Source organism: Sebastes fasciatus, chromosome 22 (genome assembly GCF_043250625.1).
Source record: "Sebastes fasciatus isolate fSebFas1 chromosome 22, fSebFas1.pri, whole genome shotgun sequence".
NCBI classification, from domain to species: Eukaryota; Metazoa; Chordata; class Actinopteri; order Perciformes; family Sebastidae; genus Sebastes; species Sebastes fasciatus.
Window position 1 is genome coordinate 14,590,269 of NC_133816.1, and position 11,812 is coordinate 14,602,080.

Genomic DNA, 11,812 nt, shown 5'->3' on the forward strand with positions numbered 1-11,812 from the left:
AAGAGCTTTAACATCCAGCCGTGGACATGATTTTTTGTTTCATGTCCTGTAAATGATATACTCAGAGCTCCAATGTTTTAATCTTTTGTCTAGAATTAACTAGAATTAATGTATTTCCTTTGAATTATTTAGAATAATAGTAAAATGTACTTTGTATAAAGCAACTAGCATCCATGAAATGCAACTCAAAGTGCCTAAACAAAATCTACATTGCATTAAAAAGCCTTCAAACGAATAAAGAAATAAAAATATAATCAATCAGAGTCGAAAATAATAACTATTTTCGTGTGATTCAATAAAATGAACAAGGCCTGTCGCCTGCAACTCTTCATTTTTCAGCCCACTGTGGCTGCTCCCTTTTGTTCCGTTACTCCCTAAATCTGATCCCCTGGTTAAAAAAATGGGGAAATTGACCATTGTTTTGTTTTGTAGATGCATTTTTGATCAGTGATAAATACATAAGTGCATAAATGCATAAGTACACTGTGTTTCCTCTGGCTGCTTCACAATAAATGCCACCCCGTTTTTCACCAGTTTTAATGTGAAGCAGCAGCTGTAAGAAATGCTGCTTAGTACAGCTGTGATACTGTGTTAAGAGACTGAAGTGTGAACAGTGAGACTGATATAGAGTGATGCAGGAATGAGTCCTAAAACCTGTAAAAATGAGTTAGCATTTTAACACCTCTGGTTCCCTCATCTGGAAGTCAATGGGTTTTTGAATGGCTTTTTAGTTAGATTCCTGAGGAGATTTTAAGGTTTTGTTCTATAACATAAAATACATCGATAAATACCCCACTCGTGACTTTTGAAGCCTTTATGTGACTTTAAAAAGTTTATTTTAAGGAACAAATCTTTTAAGTATCATAAGCACATTGTCACAGAGCTTATTTTCTGCAAAACCCCAATAATAAAAAATCCAATTGGCTTTTTGTTGAGGGAACCAGGGCGATTCTAACTTCTAAAATTCGATTTAAAAAATCAATATATTGCAATATATCGCCTTGCTTACAGTATCGCAACATATCGCAGTGCATTGGATCGTAACCCCTGTATCATGATCACGTATCGTATCGCCAGATTCTTGCCAATACACAGCCCTATATATATAACACACTATAGGGAAGGGAAAAGCTTGATAGGTCCTCTTTAAGGATTGTGACTTTAAGATGCATGCTGGATATTTATGGTCAGACTATTCCACAGCTTTGGTCCATATAAGAAAAAACAGGTGTGATGTGCTCTCCTTTACTTGTTTTGTCTACAAATGTATTTGTTAATAAAAAAAATAGGTTTCTTATGATTTCTCTCTCTCTCTCTCTCTCTCTGCCCTCTTTTCCCATCCCCTTCAAAGACATCATCCGCCAGCCCTCTGAAGATGAGATCATCAAGTTGGCTCCTCCCCCTAAAAAAGTGTGAGGTGGCGACCCGCCACCCCGATCTTTGCACCTTGATTTCTTCTCTCTCCAATCAACCGACCGACCGTTTCTGACCAACCCCGTCACTCCCCCACCTCGCCCCCCTCGCACACACACACATCCAGCCACGCACCCTCCTTGCACTAACACATGCCGTGACACAGAACCGCGCAGGCAGCCACCGACCAAGCGACCAATCAGATCGTAGCGAAGCAGCCTCTTCCCAAGCTGAGAGGGGAGACTGGAAGCTGCGTAAAAAAGAGACACTAGAAGAAGAAATCTGGGACGAACCGACAAGTGTATGTGTGTGTGAGGAGTGAGAGAGAGAGAGAGCCAAAGTCTACCCTCGATTCGAACACTGAGCGGGTCAGTTCAGAATGAGTGTAATCTGTAAACCCTGTTCAATCTGTGATGCTGTGCTGATATGCAACCGTCTGTGTGTAGTTAAAACACCCTCCCATGAAGCATTTGAAACTACAAAACCCTGCCTTCAAAAACTTACCAACAAAAGTGAAATGGCAAAGTTTTATTTTTTCAGAAATTCTGAAAGTGTCAGAAAGCTGATAGGTAACCATAGAAAGCAGCGTACGCGTTGTATTTACAGTGACACATAACTGTGACTAACATAAATTCAGCTATAGTGCTTAATTGTTCAATTGATATTCAATTTGAATATGCAAGATAGCCAAAATGTCATGACTGACGGACTGAAAACTCCTTGGAGATAAGACGAAAATAAAACATGTAAATACATAGTTTACATTGTCAAAAAAAAAGAATTTCAAAATAAAACTGCAGCTAAGTAAGTAAATACTTAAAAAGAAATGGAAAAATTAATCTAAATCTCACATATATGATTGTGATGACATATTAGGACCATTGTAGGTAAAAAAAAAAAAAAAAATTACGAAATTTCTCGTAAATTTATGACTTTAATCTCAGATAATATAAAAGTTTTTCAGAATAAGAGTATTTTTTTTTTTTTTTTTTTTACCTGCAATGGCCCCTAATACACGGTCGTAGACTTTGGTTCGTTTCTATGAAAGTTCTTGTTTTTGTGTGTAGCTGCATTAATAGTTCAGGCGTGTTTGTAATGTTAAAGGGGTAGTTCAACATTTTTGGGAAAGATTCTCATCTAACTCTCGGCAAAAATTTAAAAGAATGAAAGTATTCCACAAAATGTCGGAACTATTCCTTTAAAGTCCATATAGTTCATTAAAAATATTTAGTTACCATCTTCTTGACTCTTTTGGCCACATTGCCATGAGGTCGCTGCATTTGAAACTAAACTTTAAGTCCAACTTAAAGGACAGGACGATCACTGTTCCTCAGCTGGAGGTTCTGTACGCATTCCCTTTACTCTTACGCAGATAATTATATCATGTTTCAAGAGCAAAAAAAAAAAAAAAGTAATATTTTAGAAAGATATTTAAAGTTGATTTTCATAGGAAAAGCCAATATTTGCCTTTAGCTTCTAATCATAGCAAGAGTTATTTAGAGAAAATATTTAGATGGGAAAGTTATAGCAATTATTTCTATACTATGGATATTCCCTGTCCATAGGTTCTCTTCTCATCAAGGGGACCAGTTAGCATGAAAGTCTGTCGTATGAGCTGGCTAGAGCTGTAAATATACAAATAATATATTAGAAGAAAACATAGCAGAAATAATATATTGACCTGCAGTGTGTGTTCCATAGAGGACGCTTTCACCGTTTCACCGTGTCTGGTTTTGACACTTAATTATATCTAATCTGAAACTATTGATATGAAAAAACACTTACCGAGCACTAAAAGTACATGTACATTAGAGGATACAAAAGTATATTTTGAGAAATCATATTGGATATTGTTTCGTGACACGTAATGAGACAAAACACTAAAATTTATTTCACCCGTCTTGTCGCCATTTCATTTGTTGCACTGAAAAAATAACTGACCAGCTTGTGGTTTTTCACTGAATGAAAGAGGACAAACTAAGGTGACCGAAAAAGGAGAAAATGTCCGAAAGCAAACACGGCATGTGATCATAAAACATGTCCTTTAATAAACTGTACATAAAGTAGATTGTGACAAGGATCTCTAATGAACACAACGGCTCATAACCCGCTGACTATGCCATTCCCGCCATGCACCAACATAATAGCTAGCAAGACTGTTGAAACTAAACTATAATAACTGCTCTTTTGAACACTGTGTCTCTTTCCCCCACCCCCCTGCGTCGAAGCCTTAGCTGATTTTGTGTTTACCCCGAAATGTTTCCCTATACTGTGAGAGATTGTGCGTGCGAAGCGGAGGCGGACGCACGTAATCAAAAACGGCTCTCGCTTTTAAAGAGTGCTTTTATTCTGAAATTTGCTAAGGACTTCAGTGTGTACAGAATGTCTGTGGGTCTATTTCTGCCCCTCCGGTTTTGTTGTTATCAAAGCTGTAGGATAAAAAACAAATGAACCAACATAAAAATCTATCAGTGTATGACTAGTCATTATTCCCAGCCCCGCTACCTTCCTACTTCCTTTCCCTCGCCACCGCGCTCCACTCCAACCCCAGTGCCAACGACCAAGACTTTTATTTCGATCACAGTTTCCGTGATCGTTTTTTTTTTTTTTTTGTATTGCTCTCTGTATATCGTAGTGTTGGACTGAATTGTATCCTATGCATTTACGTCTGTAGGAAAACTCTGCACTGTAACATATCCTCCCAACAAATCACTTAATCTAAAGAACTGAAGTCTTTTATTGTGACACGTCAGGGTGTTTGACAAAGATCCTGATTTTCTTGTGTTGAATCTGCATGACGGATGTGCTGGGTGGCACTGTGGAAAGAAAATGAATGCTTGTTACCCAATGTTCGTTGTTTTAAAAACTGGTTGGGAGAAATACTTGTCTGACCAACTATACTGTAGAACTCCCATTCTACTCTTTTGCAAGCAAAGTCTTAAAGTAACACACATTCAATAGTCCTTTAATGCCTGCAATTGTGTGAGGAGGTTTAATAGTTTACAAACAGTGGTTTCTTTGCATAAAACGTTGAGTTAATCTAGGCCAGATCAAGCTTTCTATTGTACTGTTAAAGGAATAGTCCACCCTTAAATACTTTAACACTGTTATATATGCTTTGGATTCAATTGGGCCCATTTTGCAGTTCAGGTTTTTATCCATTCGCCGAGCGGTGGGTGGCGTTGTCGGTCAGTCGGTCCACCACTTTGGTCCTTTCTGGTCCTTTGTGATTCAAGAGGTTCAGGACACTCCCATGATGTCTTAAAGGACCAGTGTGTAACATAGGGGGATCTGTTGGCTTGGGCCGGAGCCGATAACGTCACTCACTGCCGTCGCCGCTGCTCTCTCTCTCTTTTGCTTCATCACTCACTTCCCTCGTACACACACACACTCTACGCACTGGCTCTGCTCTAAATGACCTATGCTACTCCTACAACAACTGGCTCTAGATAGGGCCGTTCACGTTTTCACGTGTCGGCTGCCGTAGTTCTTCTAACCCGCTTGGCACACGGGAGAGGCTTCAGTTGGTTGCAATCTCACTGCTAGATACTGCCAGATCCTACACACGGCTCTCTTAAGCAGGAATATTTAATGAATGAAGCTTGGCCATGGGAGAATAGAGCAAAGCAATGCAAGTGGAGACAGTGCAGTTCCACCCCAATTCTGGAGATTATCATGCCTGCAGGGAATCTTCACCCCTTACAGAAGTGACTACCTGCCCAAATAAGGATATTCAGGATATTCTACATGGGACTGCATCATCAAGCCGTACATGTAAAGATCTTATTGGGTACCAAATCATAAACATAAATCGTCTGTATAGTCTATCGTCCTTTCCAGGAAGGGAGGCTGGCTGCTTTTGACTGTTTACCTATGAGCATAGGGTCTGCGATGACTTGGGTTGCTAGGGCAACAACCGTACCTTATCAGTATCTTCCCAGCTGGCCATTGAACTATTGCCTTAGGCTACTCATAAATATTATAAGCCAAACTAAGACTAAATAATAACTAAGACCAAATGTGAAGGTGAATTCCTTCACAACTGAAATATCTCAACAAGTATTGGTACGTCCATTCATGGTCGCCAGAGGATGAATTCTGATGACTTTGGTGATCCTCTGACTTTTCTTCTAGCACCACCATGAGGTTGACGTTTGTTGTTCAGTGTAAAATGCCTCAACAACTATTGGGTGGATTGCCATGGAATTTGGCACCGAGATACATTGTCCACTCAGGAGCAATTATAATAACTAACTGACATCTAGCGCCACCATCAGGCCAACATTTATATTAGTCCATTACTTTGGTATTTGACCAAACACTTGCAAAAGTAATGAGTAATAAGTTCCCATAGGCCCCAGCTGTGCGAAGACAGTGAACATGGTAAATATGATAATTTTAGCATGCAGGTGTTCGCATTTAGCTCAAAGCACCACTGTGCCACCAGCTCTCTAACTCTTAGTCCTGTTTATATGTGAAGCCACATCTGAGTTTTTAACATTTTATGTTTTATTCTTCCACAACATCAACCCTTATGTTTTTGTCCCTTAGAATCAAAGAGAAAAGGGCTTCTTTTAAACTCTGTTTTTGTAGTTTTTGCACCAACTTTTAACAGTAATATGGGGAGAAACTAACGTAGGTGTTTACAAAAGTCTAACCAAAAAACTGTAGAATGCAACACTTCATCATAAAATATATCCAGGTATATGCACTGATAATAATAATATATCAGTGTGAGAAGTATTTCTGGGTGGATTTTCCCTTCAGCGTCCAGACTAGCCCTCGCTAGGCCTGACCCCAAGTGAAGCGGTAACTGCCCTCCTGTAGCTTGAGCCTATAGTGAACACAAAGTGGGACCACTGCATTTATTACAGAGCTGAACATGAGTGCATATTGTCAGGCAAAGGGAGGCAGTTGAACTTACTGCTATGACCTGTGGGTAATGGTCTTTCCCAGCGTTAAAATGGATGTGATTATTGGCCATAATTGTTTTCCACAGTGAAGAGCTTTGGTGACTTTACAAACCAAAAGGCAGGTGTTTTCTTTCCAGATCTTAGCATGTGTTTCCATTATTGTACAAAATTTCAGCAAGGGAGGATTTGGGCCATTCCATTTTTTTTTTTTTTTTTTTTAAGTGCTTTTTTAATAGCAACTTGTGAATTTAGATGTATGTGACCAAGTGACTTTTATTTATTTTTTTCTCTCTCAGAATTTCAGTACAATGGACTCATGTTAACAATTGTGTGGTAGTTTGTCCGTAGGCTAGTTTGTCCATGCAATATCTGTAAACCTCAAAAAAGATCCAACTATGTGATGCTCTTGATGCTCCTGGTTAGCAGTGTATTCACTGGAGTGTTCAATTATCTGTCAGCATCGAAATGTGGCTGTGCTGCACCTTTCCCCAAATTTCTTTTATGTTTTTTCACATCCACTTCCTGTTTCCTACTCCGCTAAAGTCAACCCCCCATCAGTTTCACCATGGTAACCGTGGCACAGCCCCCCTGACGTCATCACCAGGTGGATTATATGTTTGGCATTGCTTAGCGTTTTCCTCGGTAGCCAATCGGCACATAATATATCAACATATCAGTCGCAAATGATGTCAAATTTGGATTTCCATGTACCAAGTACATATCAACTTAGTAAATGCTGCAAAAGTATAATCCTACTAAAATATATATATGTATTTAGGGTGAATACCTGATTATAATCAATACATGAGTATAGATGAAGTAGGAAATGAAGAGGCAGATATTGTGTGAAGGTATTCAGCATGTAATGCTAACCGTCAATTAAAATTCATTCAAACAAGAGTATCATTTTCCCTTAAGGATAAGACTGTGTTTTTGTTTTTTTTTCATTTTATTCGGTTGTAAATATGTATTTTGAATATATATCACTGTGTTTTGTTTTGAACTTGATTAATTTATTTAATGCCTATATATTGTTGTTTTTACGTGTCCCGATTTTTGTTTTACTAACTGGAAACAAATCAAGGGGAGGAAAACGTGTTGCTTATCTAATGTTAAGCAGACCATGCATCAACACTTTTATAATTCATGTTCTTCTTCATTCCCGTTTTGCTGTTTCAGCTTAAGGTGACGATTTTACAAAAGAAAAAAGGAAAAAAAAAAAGTGATATTCATTTCATTGTATTTACTGATATGTAACATATTATGTTTTACTGTGTCGTATTTGATCAGATGTGTCGTGGTCACTGCTCGTAAAATGATTTTATTCAGAGAGTTTCCAAATCATGACAAAAGATAAAAGCAGTCACAAAGTCATAATCGGCCATTTCGTTCGTACGAGACATGTTGTCACTTGCACATTGCACCAAGAGCAGGAAAGTTAAAGAGTATAGGCTATAGCATCTTAAAAGGTTGGACTAGGTGTGTATAGAAAGTTCAAGAAATGTTGAACCCTGATTTGTAGAGTGTCTTAGATCGTTAGCAGTGTTTTCATGAAGAATATTTTCTCATTCTATTCTCTTAAAAAAAAAAAAAGACAACCCACTGACCATAAAAAAAACAGGTAATTGATAACCCTCAAGTCCCAAAATGTTCAATATTAAATGGAAAAATAAGTAATTGTAAAAGTACATAGTCACATGAATAGATTGTGTAAAATGATCAATTTAGCAATTGTTGTTAAAGTGGTAGTGGGTAGTATTTAGTAGCCACTAAATATCATATTCTCCCTCCCCCGTTCCATTGCATTTACTTCACAACAAGTCATTGCCAGACACTTACCGTCAATCTCAGCCATTTATCCGTTTTTTTCCACACTAACTGACGACCCAGAGATACCATTGGCTCACGAGTCTTGTTAGAAGAAGGAACCAAATATCCGATATCATCCACGGAGATAAAAAAAAAACATTTATTTTGGACCCGCCAAAATTTAAAAAATGATTAATTTGCATTAAAAAAAAAATACGCCATACTTTTATTCAACACTTTTCTAAAAGCTCTGTGGATGTATTACTTTTTTGGAAAATATTTGTCCACATAAAAATGTTATCAGTAAGACCTTTAAGCAAATATGCTGAACAACTGCTACCAAATTTAGCCACTTAGCGTCAAAGTAATTCTGATTCTGACCAACTGCAAATGAACGGAGTACATAGACACTGAAACTAACCTTTTATTCAGCTTAAGAAGTCTGTACATGCTACCTATCTAGCCAGCTAACTAGCTCGAAGTCAAATTGCATAGCTTACGAATGTATTGCATACTACATACTCAATCAGTATGTACTGCATACTGCGTACTAAATGAACGATTAAGTATGATTTTTTACTAGCAGACTGTTCACACTGAAGTATACTCAAGCAAGACGTATTACATGACATGACGGCCGGGCCGGTCTCAAAGCACCCCGCCAGCGTCAACATCTCCGGAAACATTGCAGAAAATTTCCAAATAGGTATTATTTGGGATAAACTGACCAAATATTGGGAATTGAAATGGTTACTTTCTCGCAGTAAAGCATATTAAAACTTTAAAAAAGTGACGTATTAACAGCTTTTAGCCTGGCTCAAAATCTCATCGTGATTGGCTGAAATGGCATTTTCAAATACAAATGTATGGGATAATGAAATAAAATAAAACTCTGTTAATATGAATAATAATGTAGTTGGGCTTTAATACATTTCTTAAATTACTCCAGAATTTATTGGTTCATTCATATATTTTACACAATGGTATGCATACCGTATGTTTCTTTCAATATTGAACACTTGAGGCCTCCATGGTTTTATTTGCTATTTTCAAAGCAAGGTGTCAGTGAATGGTTAAAGGGGTGCATGGTTGAAGTGATAGAGCGAAGAGGTATAGGTCTAATTATGTGAGTGTATATCAGTGCTGGGTAGAGTTGTGTAAGTAGTGAAGAATAGTATGTGGGTGTTGTAGCTGTTTGAGGTGTGAGCAGAGAGACATATGTAGGTTCATACTTTTGGTAAACATCTCTGGTGTGTGTGTGCAAGACGTCACACCCTTAGTTAGTATCATTTTGAATGTGGCAGGTCTTGCACAAGAATGCTGTAAAATGATGAGATGTGATCATAAGGTGCGTTAATCCTAGGAATGCTGAATGTCTGGTCAGAGTCACATAGTTTTTATGTTTTCCTTTGCACCTTTTAACCGTCACAGGGACAGTGTTTCCTGAATATTGTGCACAAGCTTTTTTAACCACACCTACTTACATTTCTCTAGAGCTGTTTTCATTTTCATTTTGACGAATAAAAGTTTACATTTCATGCACAAAAAACACGCTTTTCACATTGTAGGTAAAAGTGCCAACTGCTGGGGGTGGATGGACTTGAAATCATGCAACCATGCTTGACTTTTAGCAGCGTCTCGTGAGGTTTTTTGTAGTGAACAATCTTTATTTCAGATGGTCACATTGTGGCTCGATCGAAGATTTTTCTGAAGTGTGTGTGTTTTTTGCAGTAGTGGACAATAGAGGCTATTTTGAGGTGTGATCTGATCTTTGTAACTGGAGAGGTTTAACTGAAAAAAAAACATTCCTGTGGTGTGATATAACTTTTATAGGCATCTAATAATTTGACTCAGCATTGGAGGAGTTGCAAAGTTAGAGGAGGTTTTTACAGAGGTGTCGGACAGGACTTGAAAAGTCTAATAATGTGTTAGTATTATACAAATTAGACCCATCTTTGATTTTGAGACACTAACCTCCAAGTGGCAGAGATTTTCCCAAAATGCATCTGCAGGTTTTGAATTGAAACTTCATTTTTAACTTCACTTTTCCCCATTATTGGAGATGGGCATCATTCAGAACAAGCTTGAAAAATGTTGATTTAAGTAACGTTGCTGAGTTAAATTCTTGAGTTGCCCTGTGTGTCACTGCCTTGAGAGTCAGTCGGTGGGATGTTTTCTCTCGTATTCTGCTCGTTATTTTGTAATGTGCTTCGTTCTCAAAAGGTGTAGCAAGTGACAGGTGTGTTGTTGTTTCTTTCCATCATGTCAGTCAAGAATTATTGCTCTTGACAGTTGAATTTCGTTTGAGACAATGAAGTTATACAGTTCTGTCTCAGTGACAAAGAAACTGGTTTTTGGGAGATGTGACACTGTGCTTAACAATGCAGTGAAGTGCGTCATTACATCCATTTCTACATTTCCGCATAGAGCTCATAACATAACCCCGTTTGATGCCGTGGGCTTAATGCTGTTAGAAACTTCTGCTAAGGTTTTCCTCCCATGGGGCAAGAAGTACTTCAGGATTTATTTTGCAACGACTGCAACAAAATATGATATGAGGTATTAATCAAACAAATATAAAGGTGTGGCTTTTTGTCATGATTTAAATGAGACTGAACTGAAATTATGCCATTGTCATTGTGCTAAAATGAATATAAATATTATATATTAAAATATATTTGCTAACCTATACTGTGTGAAGTTGCTTTCTTTCAAAGGTTGTTGAGAGGTTACAAAATACAAAGATTACATCTTGAAGACAAAAATAAAACAGTTTATTTGGACTGTTACTCAAGTACTGTACTGATACATTTCAGGTACTTGTACTTTACTTGAATATTTTCTTTTCGTGCTACTTTCTACTTCTACCCTATGGAGGACAGAACCTGCCAAAATCAAAAATCAATCAATAAATAAATAAATATATCATTAAATGTAGCAACAAAAATAATATTAAAAATAAATGTAGCCATTAATTAATTGATAAGATGTGACATTAATTGATATTTCTGTTTTAATTTGCTTCTTTATTTATCTTTGTATTAATTCCCTTATTGATTTACTCTTCTGTTTAATTTTCTATTTTATTTGTACTTTACAGAGCCGGGGAATGAAGACTGGAAAATACAGAAATAAATAAGGTTGGGGAAATAAATAAGGGGTGAAATGCTAAGGGAAAAATCATGCAGAAATAAAGAAAGAAAGAAAAAAATGCATAAATACATAAAGAAATACATACATTCAAAAAACATGCAAAAATAAATAAATAAAACATATGCAAAAATTAATTAATTGATTTGAAAAATAATTAAAATAAATACATAATTAAATCAAAATGAAATAGAAAGAAAGAAGAGTAAATAAATAAAGGAATTAATACAAAGATAAACAAATAAAGAAGAAAATTGAAATAGAAATATCAATTTATGTCACATTTTATCAATTAATTAATAGCTACATTTATTTTTAATAAATATCAATTATTTTTGCTACATTTAATGACATTTATTTATTTATTTATATATTCATTATTTTTTTTATTTTGGCAGGTTCCGTCCTCCATACTACTCCACTACATTTCAGAGGGAAATATTAGTACTGTTTACTCCACTACAATTACTTTTTTATTATATTATTATGAAATCCATTTGGCAGATGCTTTTGTCCAAAGCGACTTA

The 11,812-nt window shown here is 36.7% G+C and overlaps 2 protein-coding genes across 3 annotated transcripts in view; one reads left to right on the forward strand and one right to left on the reverse strand.

Moving 5' to 3' along the window:
• pea15 (proliferation and apoptosis adaptor protein 15) overlaps positions 1-11,812 on the forward strand; it is a 60,248-nt gene that overhangs the window by 47,500 nt on the left and 936 nt on the right. Inside the window, exon 4 of one of the 2 annotated variants that reach the window (XM_074623758.1) lies at positions 11,684-11,709. In XM_074623758.1, coding sequence (XP_074479859.1) covers positions 11,684-11,709 — 26 coding nt within the window. Of the gene's footprint in view, positions 1-1,351; positions 10,825-11,683; positions 11,710-11,812 lie in introns of those variants that run through there. The other variant, XM_074623757.1, reaches the window with a different exon arrangement.
• Positions 1-11,812, reverse strand: part of supt16h (SPT16 homolog, facilitates chromatin remodeling subunit) — a 163,669-nt gene that overhangs the window by 30,344 nt on the left and 121,513 nt on the right. The window lies entirely within an intron of this gene.